We start from the raw sequence: 24743 nt of genomic DNA, 5'->3' as shown, positions 1-24743 counted from the left end.
ATTACTGCCACTGATGGTAACCAGAGAAGTGCTGCTACATATGTAAGCTACTGCATTTCTATCTAGTGAAAAGTAGAGATAAATAGAACGTGTTTTGGTTTATTCAGTTTGTAATTTAATGTTGGCCATTGCAAGGTAAGAAAAAAAAAAAAGAAGAAAAAGGAGATGAGTACTGTAGACCAGAGTTCATGTATTCAAATACAGATGTGTGAGTTCTAAATCTATAGAATTTAAGGAAACAGCATTGAAAAACACAAGTAAAATGAAGACTTTTAGCAAATTGTGGCTAGAATGTTTTTGGCTTGATGGGGTTTTTCTTTTTTCTTTTCCCTGCAGGTAAACTTTACTTTCTTGTTCTGTATCATCTGAAGGACACATGCATTTTCTGGGATTTTGGGAATGATTTCTGGGGTTCTGGGATTAGACATCAAATTTAACAAGATGATATATAGCTTTGAGGAGACACATTTGATGTACCACTTAGCCTTCCCATAATTTACTGCCTGCCTCTGGTCTCTGGAGGGCAAAGGGTTGATCTACACTCCAACCTGACTTTATAAATAGCAAAACAGGAGAGGGAAAAAGAAAGCAGGCTGGGGACCTGCCTGCTAAACTGTTATGATATGACAGTGATTCAGGCAGGTGACATTAAATGCTACTGTCTGCATTCTTAATTGTGAGTTGTCATCACCTTGGCCATTTGAGGACGAATAATGTGCTGTTCATATTCCAGATTTCTATTCTTATTCATAGGACTGTATGTTCCAATGTTCAAATGCATATGTGTATTTTAAAAACGACACTTCTGCATTTCGAGTGTGTTTTGTTAGTGGAAATGAGGAGGGAGGAAAGATGTGAGTGTACCTTGACTGGTTTTGCATGTGGTTAATTTTCCTGGCTCAGAAGTGCAGCAAGCTGCCAGTATCAGAAAACCCAAATGGAAAAATAGTTGCTTCCAAGATGAAATGAAGATTAAAAACAAACAAGTGGGGCTGGGAGGTAAGGGGGATCTTGTTCTGTAGTTGTTTGCCATTTCTCATTTTGCAAATAGCTCTGCAGTGTCGTTTGATGTATGCTTCAGCATAATTTTACCAGGAGATGTTTCTGGCCTTTTGCTTTACAGTCAGATCTCTTTGCTGGGCTATTAAGTTGAAAATGCAGTCAAGTATTAACATCAAAACTGTTTATGTAACCTCCCACTGCATGGAACCCCTCCAAACTACCCTGCAATTGAGGAAGGGAAGGAGAAGGAGGGGATGGAAACCAAGAGCTGAATAGAAATAGTGCCTGCTCTGGGACTCAGGTCAACTCATTTCAATAAATAGAAGTTCGGCTGTTGATACATGCCCATCTACTTAAACTGTCATCGAAGTTCACTTAGCCACATTCCAGCAGAGATTGCTGGCTGTTAAAGAGATGTAAAAGGCATTGTTACAGTGAACGAGGGAAGAAAAGAAGGAACAAAGCAGTAGCCAAGCAAGGAGATCATACAAGTACTACACTTTCAGATTCCTGGTGGCGCTGACAAGTGTTGATAACTCTTTCAGCATCTACCTTCAGAACACCGAGTCCCACTTTCCTACCGTGCCCCTGTGTTTGTCCCTGTAGGAAGCTCGCATATAGTGTAAGTCGAAATGTTCCTTTTTTCCCTTTTCTGCTGGAATATATTTAATTTGCTTTGAACAAGAGCAAACCCAAATCCCAGGGCTTCTGAATAAGGGGGAGTTACGGAGGGGAACACAATGAATGTCTTAATCCTGTGTCACCCTGTCTTTGAGACACTGTGCTACATTAAATTGATTTTGCAAATGAAAGCTAAAAGCTAAGCAAAAGCCACCAATCTATTTTGCCTAAAGATGATTTTAGTGCTCTTTATGTTCCCCTAAATGACAAACCAATTTGTTACCTGCCTACATAAACATTTGCCTATATTAGCACCAGAAATGTTTTATTTTTATTAGCCCAAACTTTATCTTTTTATGAAGACACAGGGGCCCAATAAAATTAGTGTGCAAATATAATACCCAATTTGCATTTTTCCATGGTCAGCAGAAAAGCTGAGCAAAATCAATTTGATATTAGGTCAGCATATACATCAATAAAGCATACGCACACACAGGACCATTGTAATGGTCTCTCTAATTTCTGTGCTGCCAGAGTAAAGAGATTAAATAATATTAAATGCTCCAAAATAGCTTTGCTTTTAAGAGGAATGTAAAAAGAAAGAGAGACTTTGGCATAAAATGGGCAATAAAGGATAATAGTTGCACAATCTCCAACTTTAAAACATTGTGACAATGATCTCAGGGGCAGGCTTCCTGCTAAACGGCCCCAGTTCAGCAAAACTCTTATGCCAATGCTTATGTTTAAGCATATTTTTAAACACAACAGAAGTCTGTCAAACAAATCGCATACTTAAGCACCGGACAGAGTCAGGGCCACAACCTGAATGAAAATCCAGAACTTGAGAGGTTTGGATTCAGTTTTGAGCACTACATGCAGGACTGTTACAGGGTAGAATGTCCATACACAAGTGAGGCTTTTCTAAACAGAGCACCTCTCTGCTCCAGATGGGACTATCTAAATATGATGGGAGGTGAGAGTCAATGAGCAATAAGAGCACCTTGTAGGAGTGCTTCCCCTATGCAGACTTGACCTTCCATGGGTTCTGCATGGGAGCCAGGATACTGATGCCTCACTTTCCAGGTAAAAGTACATAGGAATAGGTGTCTGACTTTCAAAAACTGTAGTCCAAACCTTGCTCATCTGTCTGTGGTACAAATGGCATCACTTCTGCCTTCTGTGCCACTGTGTTTCTCTGTACCACTCAAGCCAACTATAAGTAGGCAAGACAGAAAACCTTGTAGTTTTGACTGCAAGTCCAGTGGCAACTAGTAGTGACCAAAAATGGTGGGTTTGCACTGTGTTGCTGAGATGTGCACTTGTACCTGAAATGACAATTGTGGCCAGAAGTAACAAAAACAAATGGACTTAGGTGCTAATCTGGTCTCTTAGGAAAAGCCAGAGTACAGTAAATGCTGCTTGGATTTGATTTGCTAAAGCAAGTTAATATGTAGAGACTAGGCAATCGGGAGGGCAACAACATCAGTGTTAGCTTTTGACACAGATGTTACAGTTCTGTTGGAAGCAGACAAGCTGAGGCAGCACAGTGAAGTGTAATGCAACTGAGCTCTTTTGATTTCCTCTGTGGAGTCATTAACTCACAGGCTTTTGAATATAAGATACTGGCAACAGCCCACCTTATACTGCAAAGTACCTGAGAAAGGAAGACAGTATGTAATTTATTGGCAATGGATATATTTCATGAATATATGTGTGGGTATTTAAATCAAATTATTTTGGGGGCATATGTTTTTAGAATGATGGATTTCCATTTCTTCTGATTAGAACCCTCTGGTCTTCTACATATGTGGTGAAATATTGGAGAGGAGAAAGACAAGGTTTACACAGCACCTTGTCCTAACTTTGAAGTCGTCTGAAAAGGAGTGGAATTCACGTTTTCAAGTTCTCCTAATGGGTGCCAGTTAAGGATTTCTGAAGTAGACTTCTAAGGTCAGACTTGCTCATCTTTCGTACACGATCAATCAGCCTTAGTAGTATTTTGTGAACTTGCACCACTACCATACCATCGCTACAAGACTTAAACAACAAATCTGCAATCTCTCTGCAGTCTGTCTCTGGTCTGACATGGTATCTACCTCAGTTCTGTTGCAGCACTTCATTTTGCTAGTAATATTTCTGCAGAAAATTTCTAGATACTTATTATTAAGCTACTACATACAAATACTGTTGTTTTCATGGTTTTATGGTAGCATGAAAATGGCTAAGTGAAATTGCTTCCCATGAAGGTTTAGATTTTGCTCTTTTTTTTTTTAGTAGAAAATGTTTTCCGTGTGACTCTATTTTAGAGGCACTAGTGTAATACATAACCAAGAGTGGAAATCACTGTTTCCTGGATGAGAGCTGAGGGGCTGTTTCCAGTGGGATTGCTTTAAGTGGTTGGCTTGTATATGCTTTAGCATTAGAGGAGAAGGAGTATGAGTTGAGAGCCAGATAGCTCAAGTGATATTTCAGAGTGAGAGATTTGAGTTGCTTGCTTGCTTGCAGCTAACAGGGCTTCTTTTCAGTATGACATTGGCCATTGTGGTGGCTTTAGAGCCAGAAGAGGTGTTGAGGTAAATGTTGTTCTCACGAGCACCTTAGATCTTCACAGCTTTGCCTGAGGGAGTTCTCTGCAGCAGAGCAACAGAATGGTGGTGGGTGAGTAGCAGGCTACAAGGGTGTAACATGCAGTGGTAGTTTTTTAGGTCCCAGCTGGAATCTGAAGTCAAGGCAAATATTATCAATGATGATGGTGGTAGTAGCATTCAGAGGGAAAACAAAACATTTAGTTCAATCTTCAAGATGCTTTCTGGAAGAGAAAATGAAAAAGAAATAATTCCAGAAACATATAAATTTCTTCCCTTGGAAAACTTTTTCATCAAATAGCTTTGTTTCTAAGATTCACTGCTATGGCAGTTGGAAGGATAGAAGGGATTATCACAACAGACTATTTCTCTCTGTTTCCACAACTCGAAAAGTTGTGGCTGAATGGAGCATGCCTTTCTGTCATTTTGCTGAAGTGCTTTTGGCATCTAGTAAGCAAAGCTGTACGCTTCTAATAATTTTAATTTTGATTGATATTTTCAATCCTGAAGTAGAAAATAGGTTGCATTTTCAATGTAACATTTAAATTAAAATATGAAATGGTGTTTTGTAGTTGTGGTTTCCATTATTGTTTTGGTGGTTTAATCTTAGCCAGGTGCTCCCTCCTCTACAGGATAGGGGGGAGAAAATAAGATGAAAAGTTTTGAGTCAAGATAAGATGAAAAGTGGGTTAAGACAAAGACAGGGATATCACTTACCAATTACCGTCATGGGCAAAGCAGACTCGACTTGGGGGAAAAACTAATTTATTGCTAATTAAAATAGACTTGTATAGTGAGAAACAAAGAGAAAAATTAAAACAACACATTTCCATCCTCTGTTTTCCCAGGACTGATTTCACTTCCAACTCTTCTGTAACCCACTGCCCCTCACCCCAATGGTGTCAGGGATGGATAATGGGGTTGTGGTCAGTCCAAAACAGTTCCTCTCTACCTCTCCTTTCTCCTCACACTTTCCTCTGTGGAAGGGTCTGTACGTGCAAGGTTGTGCATTCGCAGTCTGCAGCAGATGTACTGTCTGGAAAGTGAGTGATGTTTTGGGGATTGTAAACCAAGGCAGAGTGAAGTTGCTTGGCACTTAGTGCAGGGTGGTAATTTGGTGCTCTTCCATCCCCTAGGGAAGTGGGCAAGAGAGATCCTGGTTAGTACTCTGTACCACACCTCCCATTGACTCCAAGCAGCTTTGCAGTGAGCCCTAAATTGGGAAAGTCCTCTTCAGTTCCAGAGGAGAATGAACTGACTAATGATTTTAATAACTGTTATGAAGGATAAAGCATAAATAATAAAAATGTAATTATAAAGAAAAAAAAGCCAAAGCCACAAACACCCCCAAACTAATCTGTCCAAAAGATTTCCTAACCAAGATGCTATTCCAGCTCCAAACAGTGGTAGTCATGTTGCTGAGCATCACTTCTGTGCTGACCCACTGTCCCTTTAAAGCTGTTTTTCCAAGAGGAGGAAAACTCCTCTCCTCTTGCAAAAGTGATCCCAGCCTTCTCCTTTTGTTCTTTAAAGTTGGTTTGCTGATTTATCTCCTTCCTCCCTGTCGTGGTTTGAGCCCAGCTGGTAACTCAGAACCACACAGCCGCTCGCTCACTCCCCCCCTTCCTCCCCCCACTCCCGGAGGGATAGGGAGGAGAATCGGAAGAATGTAACTCCCATGGGTTGAGATAAGAGCAGTCCCGCAACTAAGGTATAATACAAAACCACTACTGCTACCACCAATGATAATAATGATTAGTGAAATAACAAGGGGAGAGGATACAATTGCTCACCACCCGCTGACTGATACTGAGCCCGACCCGAGCAGTGATCCGGCCTTCCGGGTAACTCCCCCCGGTTTATATACTGGGCATGACGTGCTGTGGTATGGAATATCCCTTTGGCTAGTTTGGGCCAGGTGTCCTGTCTCTGCTTCCTCCCGGCTTCCCCTCCTCCCTGGCAAAGCATGACGCTGAGAAAGTCCTTGGTTGGAATAAACATTACTTAGCAACAACTAAAACCATCAGTGTTATCAGCGTTGTTCCCAGGCTGAAAGTTAAAAAACACAGCACTGCACCAGCTACTAAGAAGGAGAAAAATGACTGCTATAGCTGAACTCAGGACACTCCCACGCTACTTGATGTTAATGCAAATGATGTGGGGTGGTCATCAGTTCTAGCTGAAGGTAGTGTGTTCCTTTTTGCTGCGTCCCACTTGTGTTCTTCAGACAGAATTGACCCCACCAGCTGCTATGTTTGTCAGAGACATTCTTTCTTATATTTCTTTGCCTCTGGGGCTCAAAAACACCAGAGAGTGGTGAAGCTGGAGTGTGAAAGAACAGATGAATGGCTGAGTTACGGGGTGAGCAGCTGTAGGACATTTAGAGATGCTAAGGAAATAAAAAAGAAACCTGGTGAGATTGTCTCCTGAGAACAACCAAAAATACATTGATTATTCCTGTGGTGCTGTTAGGTGTGATTTACCGTTGGGGAAGCTGCGCGTTTGTAAGAATTCAGGAAATTAACCAAATAACTCGGGTATGGTCTTGAGGCCTCCCAAGTATCTTTGAAATTAAAAGTCAATGTTTGGATATATATGTAACACATCTTCCTAATTACAAAAAAAAAAAAGGCTCAGATTTGGTTTCTAGTCTCCTTTTAGTATGTAAACTTTGTATTTCAAAACAAAGATTTAAACTGTTTCTAGCAATTGGATCCTGCTGTGTTTAGTATTACCCCTGCTGTATGTGTTCAGAGCTAGATACGACATCTAACTGAGGTCCTGACCTCTTATGGTCTTTAAAATTCCCAGAACCCACTTTGAAAGAGGGTAATTTTTATTTCCTCTTTATTAAATGCAGTCATTGCACAAACAGAGAAAACATCCTGCTTAACCCATGTAGTTTACGGCTGAACCAAGTGGCCATAGTGTGGTTTCAATACTGGGGAATTAACCTATATTAAGTACAGCGTAGGTGGGATCTGTCTCCCACCTATTTGTAATTTGAAGGGGACCTGGCAAATTTTCATGCCCTCACTGGAGAAGCTTGCTGGATTTAATCCTGGACACTTTTCCATGCTTTATTGGTTTTGAGCATCTCTTTCAGTCAGGGCAGATGCAGTTCCAAATAGTTAAGAGATTTAAAAAAATAATAAAATATCCCCTCAAATTCCCCAAAGCAAAGCCTAATAAATGTCATTTGTTAGCACTTTACCATTGTTGGGCACTGTTAAGGCTTGTATCAAGTGTAATGCAGGGTGCAATTGGCTTAACGTTGTGAATGGACCCCCACTGTTGTTCTTGTCGCCCCAGGGGGACATTTATCACAAGTGAGAGAGCAATTATAGTGCAGTTAAACTCACTGTAGTAAGTCCTGGGTTTTGAAAAGAGAGCTAACTTTGCTGTTGCAGGTTTGGCTGCATGTCATTAGTTTTGCAGCCTTTGTGCATTCTGCTATATGGCCTGGTATGGGATACCCAGTGATGCTGCCTCCTTTAGTTATAGATTGTGCTTATTTGTAATGTATGTCCAGTTTTAATTAAAGGATATGCCTTAAAAAGTAATGGCTCTTTGTTCCTACTAATGGGACCCTGTTTAAGGATCTTTATCTCTCTCTTTTCCTCTGTCCCCTGCCACCACCTTCTGCTGCAGCGAACTTGCGTCCAGGGGCTGAACAGAAAGTGGTGTTCATCACTGCACGGGTCCACCCTGGAGAAACACCATCTTCCTTTGTGTGCCAAGGTGAGTGTCTGCATGAAGATGGCAGATCTGTTGAGATCTGATTTCCTATCAATGCATGTATTGGGTTTGCATAGCTTTGTATCTGATAGAAGGCTGAGTTCACATATTTTTTTTCCACAGTGAGGTTATCAGCAGAATGTTTCACCTGTGCCTGACTTCTTGGAGGCAGCAGGAATATTTGAGTTCATCAGAATTGGACAGTGGGCTCTGAAGCTATTGGGGAAGAGTTGACAGTCACACTTAGACATATGCAAAGTGATCATGTAAGCTTCCTTTTCTTAGGAAAACAGGCTGGAAAAGCTCTCAGAGTGGTTCTCTATTAGCTGCTTGTGTTTTCTTGCTGTCTGCTATCTTCAGCTTCTTTTCCACCACAAAGCAGTGACCCTCGTGCTCCAATTTAATTCTGAGGCCTCTATTTGTCTGAAGCTGCTGCTCTGAGGAGCACAGCTCCAGTGGCTGACAGCTGTTCCCTGCACAAAGCATTCCTGCTAAAAATAGAAAGCAAATTGCCCAGCTCGTATTTATAAAGAGTTGTAAATGTCAGGCTTGTGGCTACAAATAAATAAATAATCCTGGCATGTGTTCATATAACTCCATTGTATAGGTCTGAAATATTGTACTAACGGTATGTGGCTTTCTGCAGTGGTAAATTGTTGTTGGTGTAAATCAATGTAACTTCCCCCAAGCCAAGGCAATATGCTAATTTACTACACCAGCTTGGATCTGCCCCTGCCAAGCCAATGAGCTGCATCAATCAAGCATATGCAGAGTTTATTACGTTGGCTTCTTGTAATGCCATGCATTGGTTTGCAACTGGCCCTGTTGGTACCTAAAGACCTCGGTGGGAAAGGTCTGGCACAGTTTCATGGTCTTCTCTGTGTGCTTCTCATCTTGGCAAGGTCCTGTGTTTGGCATCTCTCTAAGGCAAAAGGTCAACAGCTGTCACTTCTGCTGCCCTAGCCCAATGGGCTAATAGGACACTGGGCCTCTTCTTGCCAGCCTGTGGAGCAACAAAGGTAAAACCCTTCCTTTAATAAAATAGTGCTTCAGACTGAAAGCAGGAAAACTCAGCAAGTTTCCCATCTCCTGCGTTGGCATAGTCAATGCAGGGCATTACAGTACACATGATGTTTGTTAATGAATATGGATTTTTAATTGGATGCTTTGATTCTGTTTGTGGCTGCTGGCATATAGCCCTGTGAAATGAGGGCTGAGGCATGCTGCTGAGGCGGTACTTTGTAAATGATGTTGTTTTATTTTGATAATGGAGAGTTTATTCAAAAAGGGAGGAAAAAAAAGGAATGTGAAAAAGTGGGTGGCATGCTTAGCCTGGTGAAACAACTGGATGGAAATCATGTTCTGGCTGTCTCAGAGAAATTTTGTGGTCTGTAGGAAAAATTAAAACAAAAAGGGAGGGGGGAGATAAGGAAAAGCAAAATTAAAATGAGGGATGGCTCTTGGAGAAGCACATCAGAAACTTACTCTGACTGCAGTTATAATGCACGCTTGACTCGCTTGGAAATGCGTGGATCTGAAGGCACTGCACTCTGCTGTGCATCGAGCCATTCTGCCCCGTGCAGATGAAGCTGCCTTGTGTGTATAATTAGTGTCAAGACAAGTAGAAATGGCAAACATTTCAAGGCCGTTGCTGTGTTGTTTCTAGCATTGCCAAATGTGAAATTGGGCGCTTGTTCCATCTTCGGGAACTTTTGTGTAGGAGGGCCAAAAGAAGGGATAAAAAGGATCCCTTTGGCAGTCAAGTGAGGGCACAATGAGGAATTATATTTCTGGAGTCTTGGGAAGTATTTTGGCAGTTGGGTGTTGCAAATTTAATATCCAAATGCCAGCCCCGTGCATATGGAACATGTCAGGATTTTTTTTCCTTGGTAAAGAGATTTCTTCTTGAATGTTTGATTATGCTTACCACCTGAAGTATTAAGATATGGCAGCTAATCTCAAAGATTCCCCAGGTGCAAGCAGCATCTTATTTATGGAAGAGCAGAATTGCTACTGCTCAGGCCTGGAGAATCATCCCATGGAGGAATAGATAAGGAGTTACAAGCTTTATTTTTGTTCCTACTTTTTATCAGTCAATCTTGGGTTTCATTCAGTTCAGGCTCTGTCTTCCTCTTTAAAGCTCTAAGCTCATAACTAACTCCTTGATCAGTTTTCTACCTGTCTTTGAGCTAGCCAAGTCTCTTCCTGACCTGCTTTCTAGAAAGGTTATATAGTTAGGTGTAGTCTGGACAGAACTGATGCCTGGTGCCTGACAGGAGCTACCTATTATGTCTTCCATTTTTTGACTAGGAAGGATACCCTCCTGAGAAGCAAGTTGATGCATCAGGATATGCTTGGTCCTGCCTGTCGATCCTTTGTCCTTCACTCTACTACAGATTAAATCTAAACAAGGATCTTTGTGTTCCTGTGGGAAAACACCATAAGGCCATCTCCCTACTCAAAGCTGTACTGTTTCTGTGTCATCCTTATTCATATTCTGTTACGAAGAATCCACTGAAAACTGGATTTTGGATACAAATACTCAATATTCCCGCAGATGTAAAAGTATTGTAAACTTGGATACACACCTCTGTCTCCTTACAGCTGTGACGTGTTTGCAGTAGTAGCCAGATCTCCCTAGAATCATTAGGCACCTCATCCAGCAGTTAAAAACAAGTGCTATAATATTTCACACATGGTGCAGCTGCTGAGCTGTAGCTCCCTTCCTTAAAAGGCGGACAAAACCCTAGAGGGCCTCTTCATAGAAAGATGGATTAAGAACCTTAAAACCCTTGAGGGTTTTTTTTCTGTTTTGGTCTTTTAAGAGTTATTACAATGCTTCAGGTTAGCCTTTTTAGGAAGTTTTCATGGTAGTTCTTAACTGCTTGTTGTGAAGTTCAGGGACAAATGAAGAGTTAGTCACCAGAGAGTATATTTGCATGATAGCACTTTACATTCAAAGGTAGGATGGTGCTTTCCTCCTCAGGCTGTGACAGTCATCATGAGCATTGATGCTTGTGTCATGTTTGGGGATGAGTAAGTAGGAGTGGGGTCTGAGATGAAGAGGGTGTTGTTTTCACTTAGCTCTTACACACCATTTTCTAACTAACTGGAATCACTGCTGCTCCTGGAAGGCTTTTATAGCGCAACACAGAAGAGTGCAAATTCATCTTACAGCTTGAACTCATCACTCATGGGCTGTTCAGATTTCTGAGGGATTTTTCTAAAGTTGTGGTTTTAGATTCTTTTCCTTTCCTAGATATTTTTCCTTATTTTCCTCCCCCTTCCCTCGTCCCCCCTCATATTCTTATTCAAGCAAATGCATGCTATTTTCTGTCTTCCACATTATACTGTTAAGGCAAGTAAATTACTAACTCTTACAGATAGGGGCAGATGTCAGATAATGCCTATATATGTATGTAATGTGTGCAAATATGTGTGTGTAAAATCTGTACCTCTAGTCCCTACCCTCTAAACAGTGGTGATAAGCCAGCTTTCCAAAGGCCTGGATTTTACCCAAGATCTGGCAATAGGAGAATTCTCCCCCTGCCCCAGTATACTTACAGTATCATATTTCCTTTTGTTGCTTGCTAGGTCTTATTTGTTTAGTGGGAGATAACCAACTGTCCCTCACTACTCATGTACATGGGAGGTTGTGGAGACATGTGGTGACTGCCATGCATAAGTTTGCAGTGTTATGCTTTGGCTTTTGCCAGCAGCCAGTAACTGCAAGCTTAAGCATGTCTAGATATAGTTAGACGTACTTTCCTCATTGACTTTGCATGTTTTATTAGTAGGATGTCACTTGCCATCTTTTTAAGACATTTGCCTGTGTGGCATTCACCATGCCATTTAAATGCAAAACAATGACAATTTGTACCCCAAGTGTTTTACTTTTAATATAGTAAGTATATTAAAAATATATATACTTTTAGGGAGCCGAGAATGGAAGATTCAGTGCATGAGGGGAGGGGGAGGGAGAGGGATCCCATAGCTGGTTTTGCAGATGCTGAGCATCTTGAGCTAAGTGTAATTTAACCTGAAGCTGACCTTGAAGCTTATGGGCTGAATAAGGAACAGCCATTAAAAAGAAAATTTAAGGAAAACAGACACCTGGGACTCTGTCCATAAGAAATGGAGCAAAAATGACTTTTCAATCAATCTTTTTTCATTACAGCTGCTTAAATGAATGCTCCCTCTCGCTTCACCCTTAAATCAAATGATATGAAATGAAAAACCAGACTACACTGGACAATGTCTCTTGGTTTTCTGTTAACATTCTTGGTCTGTGTTTTTAACCCCCACCCTCTTCCCAGCAGAGTGCAGGGAAAAAAGAAATCTGAAAACTTTCATACACATTTTGATTCTAAGTTTAAAGAAGTGGGTAAAAGGGGACAGACTGCCTGAAAACAAGTCTCCCACCAGCTGCCTCAGGAGTCCTGCTGGTGCACAGTAACTCAGTGGGCTACTGGGTAACCGCACTTGCTCTCTATGTGACCAAGGTGCTCTGAAGGATTTTGTTCCTGTACAGATCCCAAGATGACTCTTACAAGTGGTGGCAGTTTTCTAGTTCACCTCACTGATGGGCTGCACCCAGTTATTTACCCAGGTCGTGGTAAATAACTCCTTTTCAAGCTGGTGACATGTCACTAGGGGCGTCCTCAGGGATCGATGTGGGGCCCAACTCTGTTTAATATCTTTGTAAATTATCTGGAAGGTGGGATCAAGCATACCCTAACCAAGTTTGATGACAGCAAACCGAGTGGGGAAGTGGACACTTTGGAAGGGAGACCCATCCTGCATGATGACCTAGATAGGCTGGAAAAGTGGGCTAACAAGAACTTCATGAAGTTCAGCAAGGACGAGTGACAGGTCTTGCACCTGGGTAAACACAATCCAAGAGTGCAGCTGGATTCTACTTGGCAGCTCTGTGGAAAGGGACCCGGGGTTCCTAATGGACAACAAGCTCAATATGAGTGAACAGTGTGCAGCTGCAGCAAAGAAAGCCAACAGGATGCTGGGTTGCATCAACAAGGGCATCACCAGCAGAGATAAAGAACTCATTATCCCATTTGGAACTCATCAGGCCACACCTGGAATACTGTGTTCAGTTTTGGTCCCCGCTATACAAAAAAGATGCGGACAGGCTAGAGAAAGTCCAGGGAAGGTCCACAAAGCTGACTAAAAGACTGGGAAACCTGCAATATGAGGAAAGGCTGAGAGAACTGGGTTTGTTCAGCATTGAGAAAAGAAAGCTAGGGGAGACCTTATCACCATGATTCAGAACTTAAAGGGTGACTACAGAGAAGATGAAGGTTCCCTTTTAACAAGGAGTCACATGGTAAAGAGGAGGAGTAATGGGTACAAGTTACTCCCAGGGACATTCCGGTTGGACACTAGAGGAAATTCTTCCACAATGAGAACAATCAGTCATTGGAATAATCTCCCCAGGTAAGTGGGGGGTTCCCCAAGATTGGACACTTAAGGTTCGACTGGACAGGGTGCTGGGACATCTAGTCTAGGTCATGCTTGCCTGGAAAGGTTGGACCAGATGATCTTTGAGGTCCCTTCCAACCTAGTATTCTATGATACTATGATTCATGGAGTCGATGCCTTCAATTTTGATCCTGCAGGAACCCTGAAGGAGTTAGAGTGAAGTTGCTACAACATGAGTGGGACTTGGGGAGATTGAAGGAGGTGATCCTGCCCTTCTACTCTGCTCTTGTGAGACCCCACTCAGAGCACTGTGTGCAGTTCTGGTGTCGTGGAGCTGTTGGAGCAAGTCCAGAGGAGGCCACGAGGATAAGGGGCCTCAAACACCTCCCGCATGAAGACAGGCTAAGAAAGTTGGGGCTGTTCAGCCTGGAGAAGAGAAGCTGCGTGGAGACCTCATAGCAGCCTTCCAGTATCTGAAGGGGGCCTATAAGGATGCTGGGGAGGGACTCTTCATCAGGGACTGTAGTGGTAGGACAAGGGGTAATGGGTTCAAACTTGAACAGGAGAAGTTCAGGTTAGATATAAGGAAGAAGTTCTTTACTGTGAGGGTGGTGAGGCAGTGGAACAGGTTGCCCAGAGAAGTGGTAAATGCTCCATCCCTGGCAGTGTTCAAGGCCAGGCTGGACAGTGCCTTGGGTGACATGGTCTAGTGTGAGCTGTCCCTGCCCATCGCAGGGGGTTGGAACTTGGTGATCTTAAGGTCCTTTCCAACCCAAACCATTCTATGATTCTATGGTTTGGTTTTTTGTTTGTGGGAAAGGCAGTTGTATGTGTGAGAAGAATAATTTTGAAAGTTGCTGCTCCTGCTTGGAATTTCAGTCGAAGTCTGTCTTTTATTATAAAGAAAGAGGAGGAATAAACTGTCAGGGCTAAAAGCTGCTTTTCTGCTTCCTTCACTAAGCATAAATCTTTTGAGCATTAGGGCATAAGTGATAGTAACTGAAAGACAGGACAGGGCATGTTTTGAATGCAAGTGTAAATAAAGCTAATGAAGCCTTTACATGTGAAAGAAGCCTTTCTGGAGTAACAGAGGTGATGACCTGGCTGTTTCCAGGGGATAAATTTCTCCTAAAGAAATGAAACTAAGTTCTGTGGGCGTTGGTATAGGATGCTTTTGGTAACAGCAGCTGAACTGAAGAAAAAACACTGAACGCAGAAAATGTCTGTTGTGGTAACGATGGGGCCATTGAAAGCTTGAGGCTGTCACCTGCCAGACTTCGTATCAGGCTGAATTTGCATCTGATTAAATGCATGGGTGGCATCAGTTCTGAACTGACTTTATCTATTGTATTCTTCTTTCTAGAAAGCCAAATCATCTTCATTTCTTATCTGTATTTCGTACTAGAGGAGGAAACAAAATAGGATTCCATACTGAGTGGGGATCTTGTACATTTGTTATATTACTGTAAAGTCTCACTTACGTCTTCTCTGCCAAAGAAAGAGACTGGAAGCAAACACTTATGCTCTCCTGGCTACTTCTAGACCCAAAGTGAATGCTTCCTTACATATAAAGGCTTAGTTTGTAATTCATCTTTGGATGGAGGAGGCCATGCAGCAGGCCTGTTAGTGCTCTCGGATATAAGTATGCCCTTTGTGGGGGCTGTTACCAGTGTTCCAGGTTGTGTGCTGCATTGCTAATACTGGAGAGAACTGAACTAAATAGAAGCTCCACTTTAAGGGAGTTTTATGCTCGCTCTCTTGCCACCCTAAAGGTACAAAGATGCAGAAGACCATTGCCTTTTAATACTTGTATCCTTTTGCAAATCTCCTCTTTCGGCTGCAGTCCATAGGAAAATGCTTCTGATATTGCACAATTCTGCCCTAGTGGTCAATAAAAAAGCAAAATCTTCCTATAAAATGAATGGTATTCTGCATATGCATAAGGTGATATGCATAAGTTGTGGCAGGAGAGGATGGGAACACTCTCCTGTTCATTTAGCTGCAGCTTAGTGCTTACAAGCAGTGAGGGAACATTGTGAACAGAAGCTGCAGTTCATGGTCTCTTTTATAGGGGGGGTTCAGGAAACCAAATGGTGAGAAGCAGACAAAGACAACAGAATTCAACAGCCCAAACACAAAATGAGCTGCAGGGCTCTCTGAAAGTTGTTAGACTGCGTTCATCCTTCTCACTGAGACTTCTTTTTTTCTTTAAGTGCACAGTTCCTAAGCTTTAATACAAAGAGAAACACTCTCCTTGACTTCTAAAGCAACATGAAAAACACTATTGTCTGTCCCTTGTAAATCTCCTGGATGGGATTTTAGTGTGAAGTGTCCCAGGAGAGAGAGAGGTTGTCCTGAGAATATAGAACATCCATATTGGAGTAATGAAAATAAAAGCCCCTCTTAAAATTGTGTTGAGGTAAATAGACCATTAGAAGAATTTCTGCTACCCAAAGTGACATTAGCTGTTACAGGATATCACCGGTTTTGAATCAATTCACTATGGTGTCAGGCAGGTTATGAGAGGTTATACACCTGGTTTCCTGAGCTGCAGGGCATTTATAATGAGGTTAAAGTTCTCTGGCTATAGAGTTATGTGACTTACTCTTTTACTGTGTATGCTTTCTGGATGTGCCAGGGAACCCTGCAGAGAAGAGAAGATGGTGTGATGGTGGCAGAGTGGGTAGAGGGGCTGTGTAGAGGTATGGTCAGGTCTGCAAAGGGCAGAAGGAATTTCCAGAGCTCTGGAGATCTGGGCTGCCCCTGAGGGAGGAGGTGTGGTATGTGCAAAGAAGGCTGTTGCGTGGCTGTGAGACCCCTTCCCACCAACAGTAGAAGTTGCTGCCTCATCTCTTCCATCCTATCAGTAGTATTGGGAACAGAAAATTGGAGTCACCAGGCAGGCTCTCAACCCCAAGTCTGGACCTGCATGCTCACCTTGCAACTTCCAGTAGGAGGAATGGATCAGTCCTAACTCCTCGTTCCTGAAACAACAAGGTCAGCTTTGCCTACACAGCTAAGAAATGTCAAGTGGCTTTGATTCAGTTTACCCTTTGCCCAAGGCAGGCCTTTGACTACCTCTGCTTAACTAATTCTCTTTACAATAATCAGAGCTAAAGGAGCCCTTGGTCTTCAAGAGGGAGAATTGAAAAAGACTTCACTATACAACAGCAGGCAAATTTGCTTTGTCTCTGGGTGGGATTGACCAATTAATCTCTTCAACATACTGGTTTTGCAATGTTTTTTGACTGCTCATACTTCTGAATAGCATTAGCTTAAAGATCATATCCTTCCAGCCCGAAGAAACCTGCCTCTAGGGCAAAGCACATCATCTTTGTAACAGCATACTGTGGCACTTTGCTGATGTCTGAGGATAGGGAAAAAAGAAAATAGTTATTCAGCTGGACTTCATGGGCATTTGTCTTTCCTTAATATAGACTGGTTTTCCCACTAGAAATTGCAGTCCAAGTGGATTTTGAAGATGTTGAGCCATGTCTTCCCAGTTATCAATTACATCAGGGCATCTTCTGTGTGTATTGTTCTGTACAGCCATGGGTAGTAAGTCCTTACATTCAGGGAGTGGTGGTGTGCCCATGCAACAGATCTCCCCTGGGCTAACATGGGAGAGCAAACACTCTAGAAATGTTAGCTAAGACATTGCTCATGACACTGCCTGCTGAGTCTGTGGCTGTGCAGCAGTCCAACTCACCAAGAGCATCCAGTGTACAGTTTTGCACAGGTTTCCCCAAACTGGGCTTTGCATGCATGGGTCAAACCGTGCTGGAGCATCTAGTTGCTAGTGGGGAAATCTCAGGCAGGAATCTCGAAGTCCTGCCCCAATTGAATTAGACCAGGGCATGAATATGCAAAACTCAGAACAGTGATGTAAAGACCACAGGAAGTCTGGGGTTGTCTGAAGATCTCATTTGCATGGCTCTGTTGTTAATGAAAAAAGAAACAGCTCCTAGTAAGTGACCATCATTAATTTCAAGGAATCGAAGCTGTGAGATAAAACCTTCTCTTTAAGTGTAGCACTGTGTGAGATTGGTACTGATCAAGCTGCAGGTGCTGTAGTGATATGTCAGGCTTCACAATTAGGAGTCTCTTCTAGTTTTTATACTTTTCTTTAAGCCTTTGCCATTCAGTAGTGTCCTAGCTCTTCTTCACAAGTGATATTAATCTTGCTGGTCTATTGTTTCTGGCTTTGTCTTCTTTACCCTTTGTTCTTTGCCTGTCCTGGCTCAGTTCAGCTGAATTGATTTTTTTGTTTTCATTTTGTTTTCAGTTCCTTTGTCTCCAAGGTGGCCTGCACTTGCCTCCTTGCTCTTTCTGCATTGCTATAGCTGCTGCTCTGAGGAGCCAGCATTCATGTGTGATGAGGACTTGGCCGCTGGAAACTTCTCTTTGACACAAGGGCACCCGGGCGAAACTCTTCCTCTGCCCCTGCACAGATTGCTCACGTGCTCTGTGTGTGCCTGTCGCAAGTATTGTGTAGATGTTTATAAGAAGCCTCTCTCCTTGACTTCTGCAACTTACAGAGAAAAGGGCGTAAAGCTTGTTTGGAGAGTAAGAAGCAACTTGGGATGAAAGCTGGCTCCTGCCTCAGGAGGTTGTCTTTACTCTTTCAATGCTTCTCTGGAGTCTGAGGATGGAAAAGAAGGGTAACAGGGCACATGCCACATCCAAAAGGGGGCACATTCTTTACCAGTCCTGCTTAATTTTATCTAGGAAGAATTGTAGGCACAAACTGCTTTGCTGGGACCCTAATGTGTGGGCAAACTTCTATTAAACCCTTTGTAGGCAGGAAGCATGGATTTACAGTGATTTTGAGCAGCGGCACACAGCTCTCTTTAAGGGTCACCCTCCCCAGGAAGGCTGGATCCTTAGAGACATGTGGCATCTAGGAGACAATTTCCAGATGTGCCCTATAGTGTTAGTTCAAGGGTCTGGTTACTTAGTACATGTTCAGTAAATGTTTCTACACCCCTAGTATCCATGCTCTGATTTGGAGGTTGTGGTTTTGAGTCTTTCCTGCTAAATGTAAAGATAATTGGAGATGGGTGAAAAATAATTAGTTTGTTTTGTTTTTATAATGCCACAGGTTTTCAAAGAGAATGCTTTATTTGAAATTTCATACAAGCTCACTTTTAGGTTTTCTCCTATTTTCCTTTTCTCTCTTTTTTTCTTTTCTACCTGCCTTTTTGTCACTTTATCACTGAAGGAAAAGAACCATGGGGGAGGGGAGAAATAAAGGTAAAAATCTGTTTCAGTGTTCAGTTAAACAAAGAGGAAAGGAAAAGTCTGTAGATCTTATGACAAACTTCAGTTCAAAATCTTCAGCCAGTGGTACAGCATATAGGCAAAATGTTGCAAAGTTGGACTCTGCCTTATGTTGGAGTCAAGCATAAACCAGGTCTTTAGGTAACTACAGAACAGATGTGGCACAGACAACAGCAACAGGGCAAGTTTTTGTTCACCAGTATTTCCACCTACCCAAAAGGAGCTATTTCTAGCATCACTGAAAGATTTCAGTTTTCATGGCTATTAAACTTTTACTTCCACGGTGGCTTCTGAATGGCACTGATCACTGTTGTGGCCATTTCCCTTACAAAAACCAGTGCTTAGTGCCATGACAGCAAAGTGTAAACAGGCAGGTGGCCAATTTCTGGTGCAAGAGAAGCCATTCAGCCTTGCTGGGCTTTAACCATCTTCTGTCAGATAGGAGGCAGGCTGTCACAGAATCATGAGTGGAGTTGAAAAATGCTGTGACCCAGTCTTCTCCCAGGTACCATCTTCTCAAAGTTGGGCCTGCCTTTTTCTCCTGGGGAGGAGAAGGGAACAGCTAGCTGTACCGTCCGGGGTCACAACTGGAAACCCCTTGGGACTCAACCTCTAATTCACTGCAGTAAGTTTGCCTACCCTGCATTGGAGATAGCAGCTGGGAAGTGACTGCCACCATGCTCAGCTAACAGACTCCTCTAGTGGCTTTGAAATAAACCCTTACTTTTGCAATGTGCATGTCAGTCTGGGGTCTTAGTTTGTCCGATGTGTTTATTGGCACCTCTCCCTTCTGATGGCTGTATCTTTCATGTGGTAGAAGAGGTTGTTTATTAAAGTTAGGTTTACCTTTTAAGATGTTAAAATTCAGTCTGACTATTCAAGGTAGAAAGTTAGACTGTCTTTGCCTCTGGTTACATGTGAACTCTGATTCTTCTTCCTGGCAATGTTCGTAATGGCTAAGGATATGAGGGGAAATAGCACCTTGACATTAGCTTATGTGGTCACAGTGCTGCCAGAGTTTAAACCCATTGCTGCAGAGTGCTTGGGGAGAGCTTCTGTCTGAGAGCTTGCTGGCACTTGAGAGTTCATTTGCATCTGAGGCAGGCTGTGAATGTAAAGTGCAACAGAACATTTCTTGAGCAATTCTTATTCAGGAACAAGAGCATCTTATTCCTTCTTAGTTTAATATGCTTCAAAGTAGATTCGGCAATAAGACAGTCTCCAAATAGAATTCTTTAGGAAATGGTGGGGTTTTTTTCCTTCTTCCTTAAACAGCAACAACAAAACCCCCTCGGTGCTTAGAGGAGCCCTGAAATATATATCCTTCTTACTTTCATCTCTTGTGCTCTTCAGATGGAAACATGTACTTTATACCCTTCTGGAGAATTTTACCTCTTCATAAGCAGAGATGTCAGTTGCTTGTGGCAGCCCTACTCATGTGAGGACAGTTTGCTCTCTGAATATTCTCTCTTCAGTGCTAATTACCATCACCTTTATGATTTGCAGTGTGGCTCCATTTCCACAGCAGGATTTTCTCTGGAGGAGGAGTGGGGGCTTATGACACACTCTGCTGCTTAGCAGCCAGGAGCACATCTGTACTGACACGGAGTGGCCCTAATTTATATCTGTGGAGCTTATCCTTGCCTTGATATCATGCAGTGTAAATAAAAGAACAGATCTATTTCCACTGGTGAGGGGCAGAGCAGAGCTTTTGCAGGCTTTTTCCTCATGTAGAGACATGGTATTTTTCGACAAAAAAATAAATCACATTAAAAAAGTTTTTCTTGCTGGAACCCAATGCAAGCAGCTATCCAACAAGTCCCATCCAGCACCACTGGAAGCAGCTTGCAATACACAACTTTCATCTGGGATTCAAGGAGAGAAAATTCAGATGCAGCCAGAATTTTCTTGGCCATCAGGTCTTCCCAGAGGATTAGGTTTTTGTTTAACAAATCATTCTTATTCCTCTTGCCCCCCTCCTTCCCCTTCCCCTAGTCTGACCAGCTCATGAGTCACCCAGAAGTAGTTCAGGTGTTGCATACAGTCCCTACTCTCATTGTCTGCCAAGACTGAAGTTACACACTGCTGCGCAAATGGACTTCTGTTTCATTTCAGTTTTGACTATCTCTGTCGCTGATTAGAACTGCTCAGTCTCTACTACAGACTTCCATGTATTGAGGGGGAAATGGATGCAGATTGTCTCATCTCACACGCTATTTGTTTTGCTTGTGCAGTACTTTTAGATGTTCAGTACTTTAGGAGTAAACCCAGAGCAAGCAGAGGGGGAAGCAAGCTTCAGGGAAAGATAGCCACCTCTCAGGAAGAGCAAACCAGCTGCAATGTCATTTGCCTTTCTCATGATAGAAGGCAACTATAGGAAAGTGTAAAGTAGCTCTTTACTGAATTAACAGGACTCTCTTTTTCTCTGTTTCTGGAATTTGATTGTCCATTTTAGAAGTGCTGCTTTGCTGGGTGACACCAGTATTGCATAGTGCTTGTGGAGTCTGCGCCCTGCTTTGCTACAGGAGTCTTACAAGTGACTTTGCTCGAGTGCAAACAGGCAAGCTGCATTGCACCTTTATAGTTGGTTTGAATTGGAAGAAAGGAAAATCCTATAAAACTGAAGCTGTATGAGCTGCAAACCTGGTAAAGTGGAAATCAATGAAGTACCCAAAAGGTGCCATTAAAGCTGGCTTATTTTTTCCACGTATCAAGAGTAACAGACAGCGCTCACTTCACTTGTCCCCATAGGGGAAACAAGGATGAAGAGTTTTGCAGATTTCCTATAGGTGCAGGCTGTCAGTTGCCACTGTTAGGATCTGGGGAATGTATGCATGTGCCATCTTTGTATATGAATGGCAAAACAGCAGCTCGTGGTAGAAGTGAGCAGCTGAAGTTCAGTCCCAAAGAGTGGACAGCTCAGCTCTTCAGCTGAGAGGACTAAAGTTCTGAGCTGGAGCGCAAAATAATGCAGTATGTGCTGCTCCCCAAGTTCCTCTCAGCTCAGATTCACACTTTGTTCTGAATCTCACGTGTATGTTGTCTTAAGAGACCCAGAGTGTCAGGGCACCACATCACCCCTGCGAGCTCCTCCTTCCCCATGTGCTTTTCCTCCTTTTCAGCAGTACGGGTTTTACTTTCATACCAGCAGTGGGTCACACCAGGATTCTTTCTAGCTGAGTAGCCCACTTGTGACAATGGCCAATAGCAAGTGCTTACAGGTTACTAAAGGTCAGGGCAAATTAACAGACATGCTCCCCAGTACAGTCTTGCAACACTGTACAGCTGAAGGAAACTGGAAAGGATAGTTGTGAATGACTGACCTTCTACAGTGCCCCTCTGGCCTCTGCATCACATCTTTGTGTGCCTGCCTGATTTGTACCCATTGCTTCTGGGTCTCTGCTTGACTGAGCAACACATTTTCAGATCTTGGAAACCATTTTTAGAATGTCTTTGAAAGTATGTATTTTTCATTTCTTCCCTAACATTATTTATGTAATGCCCTTTTTCTTTTCCACTGTATATTAGATTTTCATATGTAAATGTATTCTCTGTCTCCCTCCAGAGAAATCTACCTTTTGCCTTCTTGGCTTATAACACATTCTTTGCTTGGTCTGATCTATCCATCTTAAGACTTCTGTAGTTCTTATTGCTACCACAGTTAATGCCATAAGACTAAGAGCACAATGTAGCTGCTTGCTTGTGCTTTTACTGCACATGCAAAACAGCATTATATGACAAGCCCCCAAAGGAGGTGTTAGGTCAAATTAGTCCCTTCATTCCCAGTCCCCTCCTTGTTAAACTAAGCACACTGAAAACCCAGAGGTTCCTGGTCCCCAGAGAAATGCACTACTGAGGAATTGTGGAAAGGTAAGTGGGCACAGGGAGTGCTCAGAGTTCTGGTGAGACAATTCAGCAAAGGGGCTTGAACAGAGAAATGTCATCATCTCTGGCTACTCCTTGTAATCCAGCAACCTTTAGTGGTTTCCCAAGTAGAACAAAATCTGCTTAGTCCTCCCGGGGTCCATAAAAGAGTTTCTTTTATCACTTATAAAAGTTGGAATCTTTTCCCTGGTTCAGGCAACTTTGCAAACATTACACTTTTGATGCACTCGCCTTGCTGGCCCTGGAAGCATTTCTGACCTCTGTGTGTCTGGCTGTCATGGAGGGGAAGAGAAAGGTCGTCTCTGGGGAGCTCAGCCTACTTCTAGATGGAGCAGCAGTACATAATGTTCTAGATTCTTTTTTCCCCTGCAAGACCCTTATAGCTCCAAATAAAAAACCAAAGAAGTGATTTTCTGTTTCAGTACTTTTTTTTCTTTTTTACATCTTTATTAGTGCTGTGTCAGCCAGTGGTGTACAGCTGAAACTCCCCTTTAGGGCCATGGTGAAGAGAGTGATGTTTTGTAAGTCGATAAGGAAACAACACAAGGATGCCTGAGTTAATTCTGCCAAGGTACATGCCTGCTTAACCCTGGTTTATACATTCAGGATTTTTCACTCTTGTGTATACCTTTAACCCCTTTGCAATCAAGGCACTTTGCTGGGTTGCAACCCTCTTGTCTTGCATGTCAGGGAAGGTGGATCTCCTGCATATTTCTGTTCAATTCTCAGGCTTAAATCTTAGCTGTATTTAACATTAGTTAATTCTGTAAAAAATTGAGGGCCATAATCCAGCAAGTGTTTTTAATGCTGTCTGGAGGACTCGCACTTATGGGAAGGACAGACTTTGAATAATAATAACCAAATGCATCATCTTCTGAAGCAACATCTTTAGAATGGTTCTGATAAATCCCAAGTAGTTCATTAATAGAGTGAGATCATCTGATCCCCGCAGTGTTTCTCTAGGAACCCTTTTGTTTCTTCCCAGGTGGAAAAGAGAGGCATCATCTGGAGGGGTATTGGCAGGCTCATTTTGATGTGATGAGAACTCTAAGCTCCTTACAGCATATTAAGAAAATTAAAGGAAACAAAGCAACAAACAAAGCCATCCACTCAGTCTGTGCTCTGTGATGAATTTAGGAACCCTTCGGGCAACCCTGCAGCAGCTGTATATTCCTGCTGATAAGGTCTCTCTTTGAGAGCCAGACGTTCTTTCAAGTCAATTCCACAGGTCTTTGCACCAGTTCTACTGGAGAACTGTATGACTGCCCTCTGGGTCTGGGGGGGTTTAGTTTGTAGTTAAGCAAGCTACATCAGCCATCAGGGTAATTAAGTGGCTGAGGTATGGGCTCATCATTACAGCAGTCAGGAGGCAGCCTGTTCCCCTCTGTTCAGTCTTGCACTTTTTACTAGACAAATCCAGCACTGGCCTCATTCCACTCCCTTAATATTGGTCTACTTTTGAAGCTAGTGGGGATCCCATCGCTGTAAGCAACAGGAGAGGCAAATACCATGCTATAATGGGAGAGACTAACCTGATATACCACCTGGATTCACAGTGAGTACCAAGTGCTGTTGGAGAGAGTGTACAAGTCCCGTGCACTCAGAGCTGCAGTGGGATGAGGTAGATGGCACCACTAACACCCTATGGCTTCTCTGATTGAGTATTCAAGCAGCATGAACAGCCAAGCGTGAAGCTGTTGAGAACCTAGCTTTTTTTGTTGTTCTGTGTCTTTTTCTAAAGTCTGAAAAGACACAAAATCCAAATCAGTGGTGTCAAAATGAGTCCTGAGGTCATAAATTGCTGGTTCCAACAAGTGAGAGAAAGGGTCAAACTGCTAGGTTCCTTGGGGTCTCCAGCAGTTAAACTGTCAGAGCATCAGAGCAAATCTTAAGACACCCAAGAAGACTGCTCTTACAGAATCACGTTACATAAATATGACTAGGCAGTCTTTTGTAATGAGACAATTCTTGTGGTCTTATCATTTACTAAGGTCTATTTAGTAATGTTATTTTTTCAGGCAGAACCAGGTTTGGTTACAGTAAAGTATCTGGAGGATTCTTCAAGTAGGAACTAGACTTGCTTTCACAAAATGCTTAATTGTCTCTTTTTTGGCTGACAGTTTTAACAGTCAAAATTCAAATACCACATTTTACCCTCCCCAGGTGATCCTGTGAGGTGCCGAGCATGATCTATGG

At 42.6% G+C, this 24743-nt stretch overlaps 1 protein-coding gene across 2 annotated transcripts in view; it reads left to right on the top strand.

Annotated features, from left to right (window-relative positions):
- Positions 1-24743, top strand: part of AGBL4 (ATP/GTP binding protein like 4) — a 956884-nt gene that overhangs the window by 709519 nt on the left and 222622 nt on the right. For both annotated transcript variants that reach the window (XM_032920114.1, XM_032920113.1), the window contains one exon: positions 7860-7949. In XM_032920114.1, the coding sequence (XP_032776005.1) occupies positions 7860-7949 (90 nt within the window). The remainder of the gene's footprint in view (positions 1-7859; positions 7950-24743) is intronic.

The sequence above is a fragment of the Strigops habroptila genome, chromosome 8 (assembly GCF_004027225.2).
Source record: "Strigops habroptila isolate Jane chromosome 8, bStrHab1.2.pri, whole genome shotgun sequence".
NCBI classification, from domain to species: Eukaryota; Metazoa; Chordata; class Aves; order Psittaciformes; family Psittacidae; genus Strigops; species Strigops habroptila.
Note: the sequence above shows the minus strand (reverse complement) of the source record. Positions and strands in the feature narration are given on the sequence as shown.